General features: G+C 37.4%; 1 protein-coding gene across 2 annotated transcripts in view; it reads right to left on the reverse strand.

Moving 5' to 3' along the window:
• The window catches only part of WASF1 (WASP family member 1), a 38,947-nt gene that overhangs the window by 10,560 nt on the left and 7,256 nt on the right, over positions 1 to 21,131 (reverse strand). For both annotated transcript variants that reach the window (XM_005418422.2, XM_031066681.1), the window contains exons 2-3: positions 18,685 to 18,845; positions 7,778 to 7,912 (exon numbers count right to left, since the gene is read on the reverse strand). In XM_005418422.2, coding sequence (XP_005418479.1) covers positions 7,778 to 7,912; positions 18,685 to 18,817 — 268 coding nt within the window. In that variant the 5' untranslated portion in view covers positions 18,818 to 18,845. The remainder of the gene's footprint in view (positions 1 to 7,777; positions 7,913 to 18,684; positions 18,846 to 21,131) is intronic.

A 21,131-nucleotide genomic window follows, 5' to 3' on the forward strand; every position in this document is an offset into this window, starting at 1 on the left:
ACACAAATACAGGGAGATAACACACCAGAGGATAATCAACCAATCAATCAATCCCCAACAATAAGCATAATAATTTTCTCTTTAAACCTAAGATACACAGCAGAAGGCTTCATGGAAAGAAATACTGTAGAATTTCAAGCAGCACTTCCTATGCTGATGACCTGTACCAGGCATTCCCTGAAAAGCACACCATTATTCCAACCAACCGAGCACATCAGGACAGCATTACTCGGGAAAGGGAAGGATGTGGCACGCAGCACAGGGAGAATCCTGACATGGATATAAGTTGCCTACCCAGAGGGATCAGGTAAATCCCGTGTCACACACACCCAGCCTAATCCTGGGCTGTGCACGGTCTGGCTTCCAAAGCCACTTGTTCAGCTTGCCAGCTGGCAAAGAGACAAGAGCCCTGCATGCTCTACAGCCTCAGCAGGGGGAAGAGGTGAAACCTGGCTGGTGCCACAGCCACCCGGCTCTGGCTGAGTGACAAGCTGGCACTGCAAGGGCACTGGGCAGACTAATTGCATGTATGAACTCAGGTGTGAGAAGAGATGAGCAGCTGAAGGAGGAGTTGGAAAAGCTGCAGGCATTTGACTTGATGGTAAATTTAGGCTTCCAGTTGCTTAATTCCTAACTAGCACCAGAACTTTTTGTACAGCCCAAGACCCTAAATTTGATATGGATGTATTTTTCTGAAAGTCCATCTACTACATCACTTGTTCTCACTGCAATTAACAAAAAACAGGGTCTTAAATAATTTCCTTAAATGTTGAGATATTCACAATTTAATTTGAAGAGTCATTCAACAATCTAAACAAATGCCTGTTTGTCTTTATTGTGTCTGTTGTTTGGATTGTATGAAAAGACGTATTATATCAGCCAATCTAACTCTCTGTGCACAACAATATTTTCCACATAAGCAAAAACTGTCCATCAGAAAGCTAAACTGTCAACCTTTTGTATGCTTGGTTTTGAAAAAGAGATGCCAGTCCATTTTTACTTATAATCAACAACACATTGGGGGGGAGGGTATTTAAATTGTACTCTGATGAGATACAATAACTGTGTTTCTTTTGGGGTAAAATAAAAATTAAACAAAAGCACAACTGTAATGTGCATACTAAATAATGTTTTATCTCTTGGCAAGCATCTCATTAAACTGCAATCCCCAATTTGTAGTAAAAGTCAGGTATAGAGCTCACCAGAGCACTGACAGAAAGCAGCTACCTTTAACTTTTCAAATACATTAAAGACTACATTTTACTCCACCAGAGGAAAAAAAAGTTACTAGATTTATTTTTATTCTTTTACCGTCACTCAACCACACAATTTATGATTAGGTTCTAGGCCAAAAAATACCATTCTCTGTTGCGGTGCGGCTGTTTTTCTGTTCACTGTTGTATTTTGCACAAGTTTAATATTTAAGTAATGTTTTAATGTCAGTTCTATATTAAGTTGGTACACTCCATGTTTCCCCCTGTCTTTGTTGCTATGGTTCTGCCTGGGTCCCTTCCCCCGCCACTGCCCTGCCATTCCTCCCAGTTGCTAGGTAACTGTCCCAACCCTCTTAAGTCAGTCATTTGTTCCCTCCCCGGTTTCCTTGGTTACTGTGTAAACCCCTCCTATGTTTCCCCGGCAACCTCCCTGTCCATCACTCTCTGCCCACAACCTCGTACTAGAACCTTCTACTCTGAGCAAGGAGTGATGGAGCAGGAGTTGCTGTCCCTCCCCAACAAGCCTCCTATTTGTTACGATGTCATATCAATCACTCAGTTCTGTTATGTTACTGGCCAGGGGGTGAGTTGCTCCTCCCTTCTGGAAGCTGTTATCATCCTGTGCAAGTTCCCACCCTCTGGGCAGTTCCCTGTAGCTTTCCTCCTTTCCTGAATAAGCCTGGATCCTGCTGCGGAGACCTGTGTGCCTCCTTGCCTCTCTTCGTGCCCGTGCTTCGCCGCTGTGTCTGTCTTGCCTGTTCTACCAAGGTGCTGCACTCCCCGCCACGCTGCGAGGGAGAGCGCCTGAGGCAGCCACACGGGGCCTGCCGCCCGCCGGGAGCCGGGGCTGGGCGGCCGCGTGGCTGCCGCACCTAGGCTGCTGAGGTGCCTTTCTGTGTGGGCTAGTTCGGGCTTGGACTTTCACGCACCGCGGCAATTCTCCTAAAGAGAGTAAATAAAGAAATCATATATATTCCTCTTAGAAACTTGTTCTCTTGATACTTTTTGCAGAATTTCATCCTGGCAACTTTGGAGACTCTCAACTCTTGAATATCACAGCTGTGACTCCCTGCAGAGCTAAATGACTAGGGGAAATTACATACAAATCAAGGGACTCGGTTGCCCTATACAATTCCCTTTCTCTGTTCAAAATCTTACCCAGCAAATTGAAAAGTGCAAAGACGAAAAACCAACACTCTCAAACAAATAACTTAGTTGTAAATTTCCCACTAAAGGTAATCAATTGGTAGGGAGTGGCGCTGTTGAAAATTCTCTTAAGGTAAAGATTTGTGTGATTCAGTTCCTAAAGACACTGCAATCTCAAAGTCTGATTTCTTCCTTATTTATTTTGTACTTTTAATGATTATCCATTTAAACAATGACCAGAATGCACACATATTAGGTTTCTCTGCCATCAGAATACTGTGACTGTGGGTTTCAGAGTTGCTAAAGAGAGAGATTATTTCTGTAGATCAGACATCACTCTTGGGCCCGTCCCCTACACAAGAAATAGAAATTTTCTGAAATACTGGAAAGTTAAAGAACACTCCAAAACAGCTCAAGAACTCTTTGGATAGAGAAAGTATGTAGTAGAAAAGTAGTATGTTAACTACTACAGGTAAACAAAAAGAAGATGTGTATGTTAGAGCAATCATTTTAGGAGGACTCAGAAGCTGCTTCAAATGCAGCATGTAGAACAAGCAAGCCCTATTAAGATGTGAATTACCTGTGGGCATCAAGCACTGAATCTGCTGGTTAGTCTCAACAAAACCACCACATTGTTGAAGAAAAATATTTTGTCCACATCCCTCTTTTTATACACAGAACATGCACTATCATGGTCTTACCATGGAACTATTAAGTCTTGGACATGCTAATTTAAAATCTATTTACTTACTAAATAACCCATAGATTTAATCAAGGGCCTAAGAAAATTGGAGAAGGAACATGGACAGCAGTTGAAGCCCAGCCAGCTGCTCCGAATCTTGAGAGGGAGACACAATCAAATCCAACTTTCTTTAAGTAGTGATGTGCAAGGAAGAGACTTGCTATATAATTTAACAGTCTTTATCTGCCTTGGAGGGTAAAATTTTTAATGAATGAACTGACAATAGTGTTACTCTCCACTTAATATAGTACATGTGGAGATCATGACCCAATTTTCATGTGCTCCCTGTTCTTAATTTTGATTACATTTATACTCAGCAAAATCTTCTTCAGAGGCCAAAGACAGTGAGCTAACCCTTAAACTGGGGTTTGCTACCCTTTCCTTCTGAGTCTCACAATGGGCTGAATATCCAGACTTTAAAGTTGACCAAGTCTCCCATTTCCAGGAGTATGCAGACCACAACTATCTGTCAAGCTTTTTAGGTTTTTGCCCTCATAGCAAACAAAACATTTTTGGCATTAGTCCAGCCAAACTGAACTACTATTGTTTTAATGACAGGGCAATATTTATAGAATGTTTAGAAAAACAACTAACATGTATTCAAAGGCAGAAGCCTACTGAAACACAATTCACTTTCCTGAAATGTGCCAGGCTGCTCACCCACAGCACTTCTGCCATTAGGTTTATTTAAGTTGCTTGTCAGAGTTGTAACAAATACGCTGTGGAAATCAAGAATTTGATACACCGCCTTTGAGATTAAAATCCTCTCTGGTTTGAGGTTTAAATAGAATTAGGCAGCTCACAATAAAAGAAGCACTAAATTAATACCAAAATAGTCTGATAAACTCTGAATTTAAGAATTTTCCTTCTGCCCTGATATTATTTATTTCTGAGTGATACAAAACTATTTTCCAATACCTCATGAATACATCAGAGCTGTACCATGTATCAGCATTTCAAAAAAGAACCATATAATTGTTAAAATTAATATTCTTTTCAAAACTGTCAGATTTCTACAACTATGACATTTTTCACTCTTAGCAGTACTTCACACTTAAAAGGCACAATTAAATTGATGAAAATTTGACCAATTAAGAGAAGTACTATTTTACTGATGCAATTTGCATATATATGGACAGAGTTAGTAATGTTACCTATAAACTATATATTTGCTATTTACTATAAAGTAAATACTGAAATGAAAAATGGTTGCAAAGAAACTATACTCAGGATTTATTTTCTCACCTACGAGGACACCTTATATTGCAGGGCTAGTGAAGCTGTTGAACTTAGTTCAACTTTATAGCAAGAATGTGTTTTTTGAGTCCAAAAAGGACCCCAAATATTACTCTTGGATACATATGGGTTTGTTTCCCATACAATTGAAATAAAGTTGAGTTTACTGATGGAAAGCAGAGGATTTCTTTTTGTCTGCATACAAGTTTGGTATCTTCTAAGGGTAAAACCCACATGTATATGAAAATAATAAAGTATTTTTAAAAATCTATTAAAATATGAAATTAATAATTTCATTGAACATTGAAAAATCAATAATTTGAAAACAGTGTAATAATGCAAAGCAAACCAAGTTGATAGCAACTCTTTTATGACAGAAGAATTGGTCCTGAGGAGTTAGACTCCTAAAGACACAGTCTTAACCTTGGTTTTATTCTTTCATAGAGATGTTGTAATAATTCAAAATGAGAAAACACACAGACTGTTCAAACAAATCCAGAGCTTTTTATCACTCTGACTCTACCAGAAACATCTTGCCAAGTATCTGCATCTCGTTTAGTGAATCTGACTTGGGCTGTTTTTGTTCATGTCACTTAGCTTTAAATGAATCTTAATTTCTTTCTCTTGTGTAATAGCATGGGCCCAAAGGAACCCATTAAATCTTCTATTACTGCCTCCTGGCAAAGAGCAGATGAGACTCATTTCACAAGTATATCCCATTTTACTCATGCTGTTAGCTGAGTAGAAGTACTGAAAGTTGCTTAATTCTTGCATAGTGAGTTAAAAAAGGTAAATTCAAATATTCTCCCCTTTCCCTCCCCTTCATGCATTAACATCCTTCAGCTATTCTAGTCCACACTAGGACTAAACCTAAACTATTTGTAATGGATTTCTAAAGTCAAGCCCAAAACAGTATACTGAAGGGAAAAAGTTTCCTGATCCCTAACTTTTAAGGAAATAGAATATCAAACGTCTCCTCATCTCCTTTATCCTCATCTGGTGACTCATTCCAGGCAGACATTTGTGAATAAGGAGCACTGGGTACAGTTCAGGGACTGGATATTCTTAGGTTAATAAAAACAGTAATTTAACAGCTCCTGACACTGAGGACTGCATGTGTCCTTCTGAAGTACAAGCAGTGACTGCTGTTCTATGGTGTGACACACAAATCCAGGGGATCAGGTTCAAATCACCCTGAGCCACGCTGGACTTCACTGGGTAGATCTATTCCCAGCCCTGTTTCCTTGACTGCATTCTGTACTTTTCTTTAGGTATACAATTTAGCAAACACTACAGCATACACAGTTCTGTGAAAATGTGTTGGTATGATGCATTGGGGACTACACGCTATTTAAAACTACTTCTAGCAATTCTCTAACATCAAATAGTTACGGATTTTTGGTCCTGAAACCTAGAGCCAAACATGTAAAAGGCCTTTTACATAGCATAGTACAATTTTCTTGCTATTGTGTAATATCCCTGGATGCTTTAACTCAATGGCTTAACATGATCTCTTCATTCTATGGAAATGTGAATGATTAACATATTAAATATGATATATCAACATACATCCCCCTCTGATTTGAACCAAAACTAGGCTGTCAAGAGTAAATGCGGAAATGCCATTAACACTCCAGTGTGTTACAGTTTTTACAAGATTACAACTGCTGACAAATTATTGTCATACATGGAAAGCGTTTTTTATCATTATCCAATCATAGCAAAAATGCCCTGGTTTGGGCAGGAGGAGATTTCTTTTTTTCCTAGTATCTGGCATAGTGCTGTGTTTGGGATTTAGGATGAGAATAATGCTGATAACACACTGATGCTTTAGTTGTTGCTGAGCAGTGGTCAAGGACTCTTCAGCTTCTAACTCCACCCTACCAGTGAGCAGGATGGGGGGGGCACAAGGAGCTGGGAAGAGACCCAGCCATGACAGCCAACCCAGACTGGCCAAAGAGACCTTCCATACCATATGGTGTCATGCTCAGCACATAAACCCAGGGGAAAAGGTGTCTGGGGGCTAGGCTACTGCTCAGGAACCGGCTGGGCATCAGTCAGCAGGTGGTGAGCAATTGCATTGTGCATCACTTATTCTGTATATTCTCATATTATTATTGATGTTTTCCTTTCCTTTTCTATCCTATTAAAATGTCATTATTTCAACCCACAAATTTTACATTTTTCCCCCTGATTATCTCCCTCCTCCCACTGTGGAACAGGGGTGAGCAAGTGGATGTGTGGTGTATAACTCCCTGCCAGGTTATAACAATTGGAAAAAGAGGTATACAGGAGTGATTTATGCTCAGTTATCAAGAGACTTGGAAAATCCCATTAATGTAAGAATTCCCCTAGGCAAGTCATGATTTTGTGGAAAATCTGCTACTAGCTGTGAGCAGCTGTCTTTCAAAACCTGTTCTAAAATTAATGTCATGCGAAATACAGAATCAAAAATTCCCCTTGCTTAATTTTGCTACTGGTGAAATTCTGACATCTATAACCAAAGAAAATCTGAAGACCACACTCCTGGTTTGACACTTCAATTTTCTGTATACACAACTGTAATCACACAATCTAACAATACACAATCATTATATCTAGACATTCAGAATTGAAATAGCTTTCCATAGTTTAAAATTTGATCCCACAAGCAATCTGAAGTTATTTTCATGATGGGATGTTCCTCCACTTTCTAGGTCTTAGCCACATAGTTTAGAACACCCTACATTTTTTGAGGGTTACAATATTTTTCACAGCTGGCCTGTGACCAACAGATATCAAAGAAGGCAAAAAAGCTTCATGGCATTTATGCATTAGGTGGTCAAACAAAACCTAGGCATCCTTTAAAATTCCATACAAATTCTATCTTATAGGCATGAGCTGATGACTTCTGAGAGTACTTGTTTTCTTAGTGCTAACCAATATTTACAATACTTAAAGTTATTTAGAAAGAGTCCGGGGGGTTATGCAGCAGTAATAAATGAAGCTATACAGCTGTAACATCATTCAGAAGGTAAGATGGTACAAGTTAAATGCAAAAACCCTACTTGGACAAATATTTATATTCCATGAGATATACCATGAGAATTAATAGAAAGGTTTAAAAAAGTGTATAGATTTATCTCCAAAAATTCACATAATATTACATAATATTGTTAATATTCCAAATATGTAACACTACTGAAGCGACAGATACTCCTGTAGGCATTTTTATGTAAATTCCTTAGTATCATTCAGTAACCATGAAAACGCTGAGCTCAGAAAGCTGCTCAAGGCTATAAAAAAACCTGTGGCAGAAATAGAAATGGACCTTTCTTATGATGCTTTGTTGTGTGTTCTTATAAATATGATTTAAACTATTAAATTATTATTTCCATTTCACCTATCAGTGCCGTCTGAGTGACAAAATAAGAAATCCCCCCTGCAGGAGGTAACTTACATTCCTCTTCCTTTGGATCGAGCTGTGTAACACTGACAGACAAGCGATCTACACGTTCTTGTAAGGAGTTGACTCTAAATGAGAAACTGTGTGCTTCATTGAAAAGTTCACCAAATATATCTTCAGCATATTTACCTGAAATATGGGAAAAAAAAAATTCAAGCATACCACAAGACAGGCAAATGATTTCCTACTGTTTTAATTAAGTAATTCTAAGATGCATGAGTATCATTGTAACAACCTGCACTTACCAAGCCCGTTAAGAGTCCTTTAGAAAGCAAATAGAAGTTAAACACTTACTATGCAACTTATTTATCAGATATTAAATTATTTAATACATTACAGGACAGATATTCAGCTGCCATAAAATGATTTAACTATGCTGATATGCATGGAACTAGACTGCAGTTTCTTGGATATTTCTAAAAGGACAACTTCCAGCATCTGAAGCCGTTCCTGTCTGAGTGATAACTAATTTTTGAATTTACCTCAACACTGTTCTCAAAATGAAGCACTGCTTCCACTCCTCCTGTACAGAGAACTTTACAAAAAAGGAAGATCAGATATTCATATCTAGGTAAATTAAAACCAGCCTATTCAAAAATGCACACTAAAATAATCCTACCTTGAAGGATCCAAATTCTAGTAACTACCCATTTACACTGAAGTAAAAAAAAAATCCCAAACAACCAAAAAATTCTCCTTTGTTCACATCAATGGGCATCATATTTTTAGCACAAAAGAGCAGGAGATTCAAATATTGCCAGAAAAGGATCAGTAATTGGTTTCTCTTCTACAGAGTACTCCCCATACTGCTTCCAATGCTCTCAAGACTCCATTTGAGAAGTCTGCCAATGTCACTGGAAAAACCCCACCAGAATACACAGCAGAATGTGTAGCCACACTTCTGAAATACAATGTGGTATCTTTCAAAACCTTCTATGATACTGTGCATACGTAATTCATGTACTGTTTGTGCACTTATGTTGGTTTTGGAAGTATCAATCTCACAAATTTCTTACTACCTGCTTTGCATTCAAGTTCTGACAGGTATAAAAGAAAAGGATAGCTGTGGAAATTCTATCTTTGGTGAGCAATACATCTGGAAGTATACATAAAAATGAGGACATTTTTATATAAACACATCAAAAGAACAAAAACTAAATCCCTACAGGTACTGTGGAAACTACTTAAAGATGCTATGCAGTAAGCACAAGGCCAGCACATACCATTTATTAAGACTTAGGTAACAGCGATAGAAAACCAGCATGACTATACACAATGGAATATAAAAGATGATATCAGAAGAAATGTACAGAAGAAGAAAATAGAAGAGGAACAAGTAGCAAACTAATAATAAATATTCCTTCAAAGACACGAGGAATAAGAAAGCCCGCCAGGGAGTCTGCAGAGCAGACAGGCAATGAAAATATGAAGGAATACAGAGAAGACAAGACCCCTGTGGACAAGCTAATTTAACACCTTCCAGTGGTGTCCAATGAAGGGAACTGGAGAGACCCTGATGCAAGAGCTCACTGTGGGAGGCTCAAAGAAATTGAAGGGACTATATAAAAATTAGAAAACTAAAGGAAAGAAATGACCAGCAAATATTAGGAACAATTGTACTTACATGCATTGAAACACAAAACAACAAGGTTCAAATTTTTTTTCATGGAACATCTTGAGAGCTTGACAGCTACAGACCCATAAGCTTGACATCCATACAATTTAGTATAGATCATTATGAAGAACTGAATTAGCAAACATCTGGATGACTCATGACAGAAGAGGCAGCAGTTTTGTAAAGAGACATTCTGAATGGTTTAGAAGCACATAGAGAGAGAGCTATGATCTGCTGAGATTTCCAAGAGAGTTCAGAAAGTCCCTAATCAAACAATTTGGGGAAAACTTAACAGATGGGGCATACAAAAGAAGTGGCACAGATAAATAATTCCTCAAAAGGTAGAAAACAGGGCATAGGAGTAAATCACCAGTCTTCAAAGTTGAGAAAGATGAGTTTTGTAAGCTTCTATGCTGAGATCCATGTTAATTAAGATATGTGTAAATTGCTTGGAAAAAAACGAGATCAAGTTTGCCAATAACAAAAAGTCATGAAAAAGAAACACACTGAGCATTAGGAAATACAGACAAACCTCAGCTGGTTGGAGAGGCTTCCAGGCTGAACAATGCTGGAAGCAGGGAGATTAGTAGGAATATCCAACATGTTGTCTTGCTCTCATTCTTGGAGCAACTACTAATAGCCATAGTGAGAAGCAGATCAAAGGCACTCCCACTCTGAACCTCTGACTTGTAGCACAAGTCCACAGAAAAATATAGATGGAAAGTTAGTAGAAGTCTTCTCAGCTGGCAATTCACCTAATACAAGACCTTCTAATATGTGTCTTGAAACTCTGAAAAGTTTATGTACCTGAAGCAAGGGAAACTACTTAAAATCTGTTCCACTAAGAACAAGATTGTTGAAGTTTTAATACACAGATACTAAAAATTTAATGCATTTCAGATAATATGTTCAGAAATATTAATTATAATTAGATAACTCACATAACATTTAGAGACACACAAACTAAAATTAAAATAAAATAAAAAAATTCATGTGTAGAATTAAAAATTAATTTAGGAGCTGGGCTTTAAAATCCAGTAACTTCCCTTTTATAGGTGTATTTTGAGGCTAAATTTTTATCTGTATCATTTCATCAGGCTTAAAATTAATCTACCTCATTAATGAGCTCCAATTGCAAATAATCTGTCCTGGAAATCTTTTCATTACATTGCATACAGCCACAAACATACTGCAAGGAATAATTTGCCTATGCTTATGAACACTAATCCTCAAATGGGAAATACATTAAAAACAACCTGTCGTGTTTGAAGTGGTGTGCCAACCATCATGTCTCCACCTACCTGTGTGTTGGTGGTCTCTTTATTTAGCCAGAGGTATATTTAACCAAATGCTTCCTCTAGCAAAGCAAAATGTTTGCTTTTTGTGAAATGCACAACTTCCATTCCAAAGAACACTATATGTGAATGTATAAGTATGTACATAACACACATAACCTAGTATTTGTGTCGCCATCTCTGTGTATTCTATAGGAGTCTGTCCTCGGTTTTGGATCACAAAGGACACAATTACAGGTGATAATACTGAACAAAGTGTCACAAACTCAAAAGTAAAAGAAAGTGTAAGAAAAAAAGCACTCTAGTAAACAAAGCTGAACTCATTCCACATAATTTATAGGTAATATGTCAGAAGAGTAAGAATGCAAAATTAACTCCATTATACACAATGAATATTCCAAAGTATCATCAACACTTCAGAAAATTTACAATATTATGGGCTTGCTTTACAATATTATGGGCTTGCTGAAAAACTCTACTCTTGTGTTGTTTCACACAGCACAATAAAGAGAATTACAGTTCCCTGTGACAATTATAATATAACGCCTTAGGATCCAGCTCACAGTTGGATACAAAATACCAGATCAGAAAGATCAGTGGTCTTGTTTGCCTACTAAATTAAATGACAATATACACTTCTGCAATTAAATTATTTCAATGTCTGTGAAAAGCTTATTTTGCTGTATTTGCAAAACCTGCTTGGCATTTGTTTTTATTAACAGAGCACTTAATTTTTTTTAATAAGAGCATACATTATTATTCAGTTTTAATTAAGGAATTTATTATTCACCTTATTATTCTTTTCATAATTTTTCCTCATGTATCTAAGGGCTCTGATCACAATTAAACCTTCAGTAAGAAAGGGATACAGGAATGCAGCTCTCTCTGGTGTCAGTCAATATCCTTTTTTGTGACAGACAAATAAAATGTCTTGGAAACAATGTTCTGTTCTCCCCTCAATAACATGCATGTACTTTGATGGCTTTTTGAACAATTATTTTTCTGACTTTTAAAACAGACCTATGAGCTGAAAACAGAACAGTAGCTAGTAGCTACTAACTGAAAATAGAGTAAAAATTATACTGCTTACTGCCTTCCTAGTTTTTTTAAATTAAAACCACCAAAACATCTATCACCCACTCAATTTCCATTCATTACCATGGCAATAAGTGTACAATGGCTTATAAAATGTCAAAAAAAAACTGATCAGTTTTACAGTGCTTTGCTTTCACCAAATTTTCTTTCTAATTTGTTTTATCTCCTAATTTCCCCCCATAATTTCTTAAGCATTTGTCCAACCTCCCTGGCTTTTATCCACAAATGAGTAATTGCTAATTTTCCAACACACTAAAATGAAAACATATTAAGGTTAAAGAAATGGGGGTTTTTGTCTTATTCTAGGGGACTGGGTATGTATCAGATGAACTGAAGTCAACCACAACCTCCACATCAGGTTCTGGACAGTATTTCAGTTATTAAATAAAGCTTGACAAATAAATGTCTTCAAAGACTTTATTATTGTGTTACTCAAATTCTTAGAATCACACCAAGGATCAGGACATACACTAGCAGTCCTCTCAAAACTCCAGTCCTTAAATCCACCTGAACTCCGGCTGTATTCTCCATGCTGTATCTGTTGGCAAACCCTAAGGAAAGGCCATTTAAATTAATCATTCTGCAACACTAGATCAGTTACCGACAGATTTAGTTACAGGCTCTCAGACAGCGAGTGGGACATGAGTCCTGAACCAGGACTTGTGGAAGAAGTCACTTCTTCACTATCTTTCTGCATTGTTAAAGAAAAACAGTTCCAAACCCTTCAACTGCAGCCCAGCCTGAAGCAGCACCCTGCAGATCACTTAGGTGTTGGCAGCCTTTGTGGAAGGTGCTCTGAATTTGCTGCAGCTACCTGGATAAACACATTCACCACACACAGTGCTCAGTGCCATAGACCAGCATCGTTCTGGGAAATTCAAGAGGATGACTGGCAAAACTTAGGCCAGTGCAAGATGCAGCAAGCAGGACATTCAAAATCTTAATTATCTTAGCCTTAAGTGATCTGTCAGACTTTTGGGGCTCAGTGGTGTGTAGGTGTGTGTGTGTGTGTTTGCATATTTTAACATTTACAAACCTAAAATCTAACCCAACACATTTATCATTGAACTAAATTATAAAAATCCCTAATACATTAAATATGTGGCGACATTATTAAGTACAAAGTATAATAAAGAGTTATGTAACTAAAATTATATTTGATATTAAAATAGTAAATATATTGATATATTGAATTACATGAACCCCAAAATAATATTAGCTTAAAAATATGAGTTTGACAATTAAAAAAAGTACATATAAATTGGTAAAACATCTCAAAGAACAAGCTTGGAATTTAGTCTGCTACCCACCTACACACTATCATTCCTTGATTTCTATTATTTCATTCCTGTTCACGCACTATACAATATTTTTGTCCACTATATTTTCTAAAAAATAAAGGTACAGAACAAGAGTAGCTGTAAAACCTGTCATGTCCCACTGCCTATTCCCTTCCCAATATACTTATACTATGCAAAATTACATTATTCACTACTGAATAGTTCCTTTCTACACAACATAGTGTATTTATTAGAAAATATTCTCTCAGGATAATTAGTTACCACATAGGCCACTCACAATATATAACCAAGGTTCATTTATACAGCAAAACAGGAAAGATATTCTAAGTCTATTAATACATTTTTCCTCCTTCATTATTTCTTACATATAATTTAACATACCCCATAGCCTGTTGATTCAGCTTCAGATCTTCACTACATAATTTACTTTTTTGAAAAAAATGAGATGTATCTGAGTTTGAAAGTCTGGGGTTAATTCTCATCAGGATCATTTCAATCTCACAGCTAAGTGATTGGGAAACAGACTAAAAGCTAGGAGACTGAACTTGAGATAAGAACCTTGGTAGATCCTTGGGAATGTCATTGGTTATGGCTGAGCAAGCTCTGTAAAATGACATACTAAATACATAGCACTGATGCTAATTAGGAACTGCCATTATGAAAATGTGAGAGCAGTCCACAAGCATTATAGTAGGAGTATCAGAGTACTGAGGAGACAACTTGATTCCTTTAGCCAGGAAAATTGAACCAGATGTTTATCAGACAACCTGACCAGGGCATCAAAAGTATCAAATAAACTTTGTTAAAGGCCTTATCCAGAGCAGGTCTGATGCTTCTTGTTGACATCCAAAAAGAAGAAGTCAGCCTTCAAAAATCTTTAGCCATGGAAGTCGGAGATACCATTTGTTACCATCCACTGAGGACATTATCAAGTAAACTAGCTGAGATTACCATTATGTATTCAGAAATCTGTGAAAGAGACTGCTGAGAGCTGAACTTATGTGGAAAGTAGCAGTGCTAATGATCATTTCACAGGGAAGTCTTGCTCTTCCTTTCATTTCTAACAAAACCCCAGTTCACTGCTTTATGTAGGCAAGGAATTAATGACAGGTGGAGCTTTTTTCTGCTAACACATGGTTGCTTTCAATGAAACTTTACTGACCCCTTGCTCATCCTCTCATTACCATTTGGGATGGACACAAAACAGCATTGCCACTGCAGCAAAGACAACATCAAGAAATCAGAGGGAAGATTTTGAGAGGTTGGGGCTCTCTCAAGCTGAGCTAGCTTTAAGTCCATCAGTTTCCTTATCCTCTTGTGCAAAAAGAACACTTGTGTTCCCTGGCAATTGTTGTAACAGTGAATAAAGAGGAGTGACTAATGAAGAAAATTCACAATGAATGTTTTCCTGAACACACCTAGAAGGAGGATGGCTAGGGCAAGATGCAACACAGAGGTTCTGGAATACTGACTGAAGCTCTAGCTGCAGATCTGCAGAGACTTCCTTCCAGTCATGCAGCTTTGCAGGAACCTTACCATGTGCAGAAGATGCTGTTCACACAGGGTGAAAAGAGAGGCTGGTCTTTGAGCTCAAGAGGTTCTAAAAATTAGTTGCAGTCCCAACACCTTGCAGCTAGGTATTTCTGGAGAAATATTTCCCATTTACTGAATGTTAATGCCTTAAGTCATGACAAATTGAAGGTTTTCCTGAGCTGAAAAAGTGTTTCTCACAGTATAACAGAACAGTGTCTCTCACAAGATGAATGCTTTTGGGGAAGGTACAGTAAGCAAAAAAAAGAAAGAAAACTTAAGCACATCTGAGAAGAAAAAATAAGGGGGAGAAATTATTTTCTCCAAAGTCAGGCTTTCATTCCTGAAAACTAACAAATAAGGGGCAAGGAAAAGAAAGAATTAGATGAACATGGTAAAAATAGATATGCTACACAGTAAAGATAGAAAGAGGGAAAAGGCTACAAAAGGTTCAATGTTAAGTGAAAACTGTTTTCACTAACATATAAGGCACTCCAGCTTAGCAGAATTATGCAGCATTCTCTTTGGTTATGCAGAAGTAAATGAAAAAATGAGGAATGACATCTTTTATGATTGAATAAAAGGCCTAGTCTGAATGCTTGCAATACAAATATTCATTAAAGGCACAAATTCAAAAAGAGAATTCTCCTCCCTAGATGGAGGTGTCAGAGACTGGGGCTGAGAACAAACCCCATCAGTTAGGTTTCTTATGTGGTACTGAGATTCTGTTTCCATGGAACAGCTGAATAAAAGGAAAAACAAGATTGGTCAATAGCTGTGAACAAAATGAGGAGGCTACATTCACACAAGAGAACTATTTATCTGCCTTCTAACAATGGCACAGCTGCACAATGCCATCAGTTGTGTTTCATGTACACAGGAATGTTATAGTCTGACATACACCAATGTACAGAGAGTACCACTGTCTGTGCAATATTGCTGCAAACATGAGGGAAGCACTTCCTCAAAGCAGATCCTGTTAGAAAAAAAGAAATACAGGGAAGAATGGCTAGGAAACTAAAACAGCTGTTGCTGTTGTCCAGAGTTTCTGTTCTGCCACAGTGCTAAGAAAAGCTGTCAGAAAACAGATCCTTTTATGAAGTAAGAGAAGACTGGGAATACGGGGGGAAAAATTACTTACTGGCAATTTTGTATGTTGTATCATGACAGACTGACATGTTTCCATGCTTCAGGGATGAAGGCAATGACTATCACTCAAAGCAGAAATAAATATTTTGTCCTTTGATCTCTACTTCTTTTAAAGGTCAAAAAATTTCTCAAACTGAACAATTAGAAGCAGCACATCAAATAAGCTATGAAAGGTTTGATAATTTTCATGGAGACACATGGTAGTTATCACTGACATAGTGATGTAAAGCTCTTTAAATTTTATACTGAAATACAGGAAAACAGAATTCCTGTCATTTCATAAGTACTGTTTCTGCTTGTATATCCTATTTAAATGTAGTATCTAAGATCATAGAAACACAATCCTGTTCAGGTTAAAAGGCCTCCAAGTCATCTAGTGCAACACCCTGTGCAAAGCAGATCCAATTAGATCCAGCTGCTTGACTAATCCCGTTGAGTTGTTAATATCTCCAAAAATGGAGATCCAATGACTTATATGACAAAACTCTATGCTTATTTTTTCTCAATAATGACTTTTGGTATTGTTTAGAGTACTGGTGGCTCCAATTCCACGACAGCATTCTTCCTCTATATCATGTCAAAAGAGAAGTTAAGACTGCCTGGTCTTGAGAATCACAACCATAAGAAGATGGATCCTCTAATTGAGGGTAAGTAAGTGAAAAATCTTAGAGGCAGAGATGACTGATTGTTAATCAGGTCAAAGACCATTCATTTAAATTTGCATAACTTTACCAGCAAAAGCAAAAGCAGCTTTAGTTTAAAGAAAACGAGACCCTATCAGAGCTCTCAGTTTCCACCCTCAGAGTAAAGCTCATTTTGTCTACAACTTAAAGGCTGATTCTCAAACATACACATTATCCATGGAAGACAAAAAGGGAAGGACTGCAGAGAGCTGGTTGCCAGGGGACTGCTGCAAAACCATGCCTGCTGGCTGTGACTCACAGGCAAGTACTAAAATTTATCTGCATGTCAGCAGACCTTGCTGTTCACCCCTAACAGTGACACACCAAGTGAAGACTGGTTATTTGGGTTGTAGCATGAGACACAAAATTCCTATTCCAGAACTCCTGAATATTTTTGAATTTGTATTGCTCCTAGCATAAACAGGCAGCAAAGCTAAAAGAATTCTGGAACAAAATACTTTCACAAGTACCCAAACCTTTGAAATATGATCCCCATTTTTAAAGAAGAGTCTTTAGCACTGCTGAGAAATAAGGACTAGTTTGCAAAACATGTTCTATTTCAATTGCGGGGAAAAAGTTTGGGTTTTTGTTTTTGTTGAAAACACACACAGAGTATCAGGTAAAAACTTGGTATAAACACATGGAAGAACCACACGGCTTTTACAAAGGGGAATTATTCATAGTTATGGTTACATTCCCTTGCAAGTGTTTCTCTGCGCTCTGTGTCAGGCAAACCATGTAATAAATGTGTGAACATTCAACGGATATTCTTAATTTGTTTTATTCTTCCTTAATTGAGTTCTTTCTGTTCTAGTATTGCTTCATCCTGACCTCCTCACAAGCAGCAGCACATACAACATCAGATATAAGATCTGTATACCAAGAAAACATAGCAAAGGCAGCTGAATTTCAATAGGTGAATCTGAGACCGTGATGTTGAGTTAGAAGTTACTGTTGGGTTTTTAGGGTCAAATAATACCTCCAAATGAAAATGCCAAATATATATTTGGCATGCCACCTACAAAAGCAAATTCCCCAGATGAAGCTTATAATCAAGTAAGAATTTTTAAAATAAGCAAACTAAAATAAAATAATACAACATTAATAACAGTGACTTGGAAGGGGAGCCTAGTACATGAGCAGCTAGTTTGGGAAGGGTTTTTGGCAGAATGAAGCAAAAGCACAGATGGTGATCATATACTGCATCCTGATATTATATGCTCTTGGTTCACTGAAAAGTATTAAAATAGTTCTTTTCCTTTGTTGCTGCAGCTATATTAATAATGTTCATATTTACGTGTTGTAAGCATTCCTGTCTCAATTCCATAATTCGGTGTCCTCAATTAAGTCTTCCGCCTAATGGCACCCTAACAGCTTTCAAAGGCTGCCACAACAGACACCATACAGCATATCATCAGACCAATAATTAAATCAATCTAATCAACAAATTAGGCTACATCACCTGTGACTCTAAGAAAATGATGGAGCTGAAAGACTTTTCACATTGTAGATGTATATACATGCACATTTAAATATTTAATGTGTTGGTAGTTTTAGTAACATCCTAGTGGTTAAAAAGCACTTGCAGTATTGGAAATTCAAAATGTGATCATGCTGGTTCATCTGACAACTTTTTAAGTTGCTGTAACTTAAAGAAGAAACAAGTCAGAGATCAGCCTTTTCAGCAAAACTCCTTCAGAGTTTCACAGCCCGAGAAGTATTCACTCCTCTCAAGTGCACCAAAGATACAATTGTTGACAGAGGGAGAAGAAGGAAGAAAAATCTTTCAATATTTCAAATACAATATAATAATCACATTTCTGGGTATATTTCAATAGGTAACTCCTCTTTTTTCCTGAATGACCACAACATGACAAAGGGTTTAAGCGGAGAGAATTAAGCAACCAGTGATACATTTCTCATTAAGTCATATTCTCTACTCAAGAATTGCTCTAAGGTTAGCAATTACTGACTTCATTAATTACCAGCTATCTTTTCCTGTCATATTCCACTGGTAACAGAAATATATGAATGAAGTCTTTTAAGATGTGCTGCTAGAAAAGGTCCTAGTTTTCCTTCACAGACATCCATGCTAGACACTACCCACAAAAGCACTACATTCCAGACCCAGTGACATCTTTCTACAGAGAAATTGAAAAGGTGTTCCTACTTCGAACACTGTGACTGGAAAATATGTAAGTTCTAAATACAGCTATTAAGACAATGTACTTACTTAGGCTACTCAGTTGTCTGATTATATTTGCCAAGGAAATATTGGTGACACATTCCAACTCATTCTTGATACCTCGGGGCAGAGCTGTGTGGCACAAGTGCCGGGGGTCTATGTTCCTTTTTACCAGCGGCATTCTGAAATGTATCAGAGGACCAGCAAACCTGTGAAGAAAATAGACACAGTACTGTTACAATTTTAATTGTAAATATTTTACATTCAGGTTATGTCTGAAGTTAAATTGACTAATCTTAACAGATAAAAATAGCTCCATAGTACTGATAGAATTCCTTGCTCTGTAAATACCTAAATATTTTCTTCTTTTCCCAAAGAAAGATTATTTCATTCTCTCTCTTTAAATCTTTACCTGATTCAGAGTCCACTGAAGTGCCAAGTAATTTTTCACTGGTTTTGTTTTTTCCTATTCTTGATGGACTACTTCCTTATTCAGTGCAAGCAAAGTCCAACAAAAAGTCCTTTTGTTATGAGGTCAAAGTCGAACTAGTTGTCGTCTGTTATAGTAGAAAGGTAGGTATGATTCATTCATTGTGTCATGTTACCAGCAGGAGTCACCCTTCTAATCTGAACATCACTTCTAAATCATACATAGTCAAGGTAGGAAAAGGGAAGATGTTGCCCTTCTCCCTACACTGCTACTGACAATTAATTCAGCTAACAATGCATCTTCCAAATATGAAAGTCTCCACAGTAGACTTGTAGTGCAATTCCCTCCGGGACTCAGAAATCCTACCCCTTCACAGTTTTCAAATTCAAATGGTAAATACATCAAGAGTCTTTACTAGTTCTACAGACAGCATAAGAATTGTCTCAGGCTGTGAATCCCAGGCTGATAATTTTCTGCACCCATGACACTGATTGGAAGGAGTTTCCCAGAGGGCAAGTTACATCCCTCATCTTATTAGTGCTGCTTATTAAGACCCGTTTACTAAAATGCTTCTTCACCAAAAGCTGATTCCCTAAAATTCTGTATTTTTCCATCATTTGTCATGTAACACTCTGACAAAACTCCCACTTGATATACAGAGAATGGATACACTTAGTGTTGGTGTAATTTATATTCTCCCCTCCCACTGCAGAAGAGATTACACTTTCTCCAGACCAAAGGAAAACAGGTTTTCCACAAAGCAACCCATATGCAGTCCTAGTTCCTCAACCATCCAGCCTACCTGTTTCATCTGTCCTCTGCTTAGAAGTTTTAGCCCAAAACGTTCTCGAGATGCAGCCAGGCTTTGTGTTGAGCCACAGAATGCACTTTCCCCACAGTATATATTTAGCCACTGTTATCCTTACTTGGTCAAAACTGAGAGGGTGTTTTTGCATAATAGGATAAGATAGAGGTGAAATTTTGCTGACCTAGAATGGCACAGTGAATGAGAAGATGCAAAGGTGACAGTAAAGGAGTACTTTCACCTTGCAGACTGCTTAGATTTCTCCTTGCCTGGTTTCCCGGGAGTATATTCTTTCACTGGAACCAGGGCTCATTGCTGAGGGACCCAGGTGGGATCCTTAAAGTGCACCTGAGAAACACCTCTGTGTTTCCAGGATCCAATTGCATCTCATTCATTGCATTTTAACATCATGTCTACCACCCTTATTTTCTTGACAGAACAACCAAATACTCTACACTTTTTATTTATTTTTATTTTCTAGAAATATCCCAAATCTTTCTAGCCACCAAGTACCTAAGTCCTGAAAAGCTAGAGTTTACACACCAACCAAATAAAATAAAAAGGGTAAATCTGAATGTGGTCTCAGATGGAAGCAATGAAAAAGTGTTCATGAACACTTAACTACAGGTTCATTATCATGGTTCCCCAAGAGAAAATAAAGGAACTGTTCTGTCCCTGTCAAAGAAACACATCAAATGATACATGAGCAATGTTCTACAGAAGCAATTAAATATTAATTCCAAAGTTGAGCCCTTTCTTGATTACTGCTTTAATGACAGTGTTGCATAAATACCAAGTAGACAAGTCTTTTAAAGATGGTCCAAACAAGTATGTAAATAAACATTTTCACAGAAAAATTTCACACTTTCAACATTTTCTAAATCTGAATAATGCTGTTGTGGCTGTCCTACACAAACTCATAGTAAAGCAAGAAAAGGTAGCAGTAGGAGCAGTAAGTATGCTGAAAGGTGTAGTTTTCAAAGAGGAATAAATTTGGAAGGGAAACAAACAATAGAAGATATAGCTGACACCTTCAAAAATTTCCTGATGTTTGAAAACTATGCAAAGCCTAAAGAGAAGATATTTACCAGATTCCCAGAGAAACAAAACAAGGGAGGCAACAAAGGAAAATATCACTTAATTATGCTTAAAACAAAGGAGAAGGCAATTCACACAATGTTTAATAAATTCTGAAACTAATTGCCACAGGGTGCTCTATACAACAAAAGTACCTGCTGGTAATTTGTCCACTACGGACCT

This window comes from Geospiza fortis, unplaced genomic scaffold, assembly GCF_000277835.1.
Source record: "Geospiza fortis unplaced genomic scaffold, GeoFor_1.0 scaffold98, whole genome shotgun sequence".
Lineage (NCBI taxonomy): Eukaryota > Metazoa > Chordata > Aves > Passeriformes > Thraupidae > Geospiza > Geospiza fortis.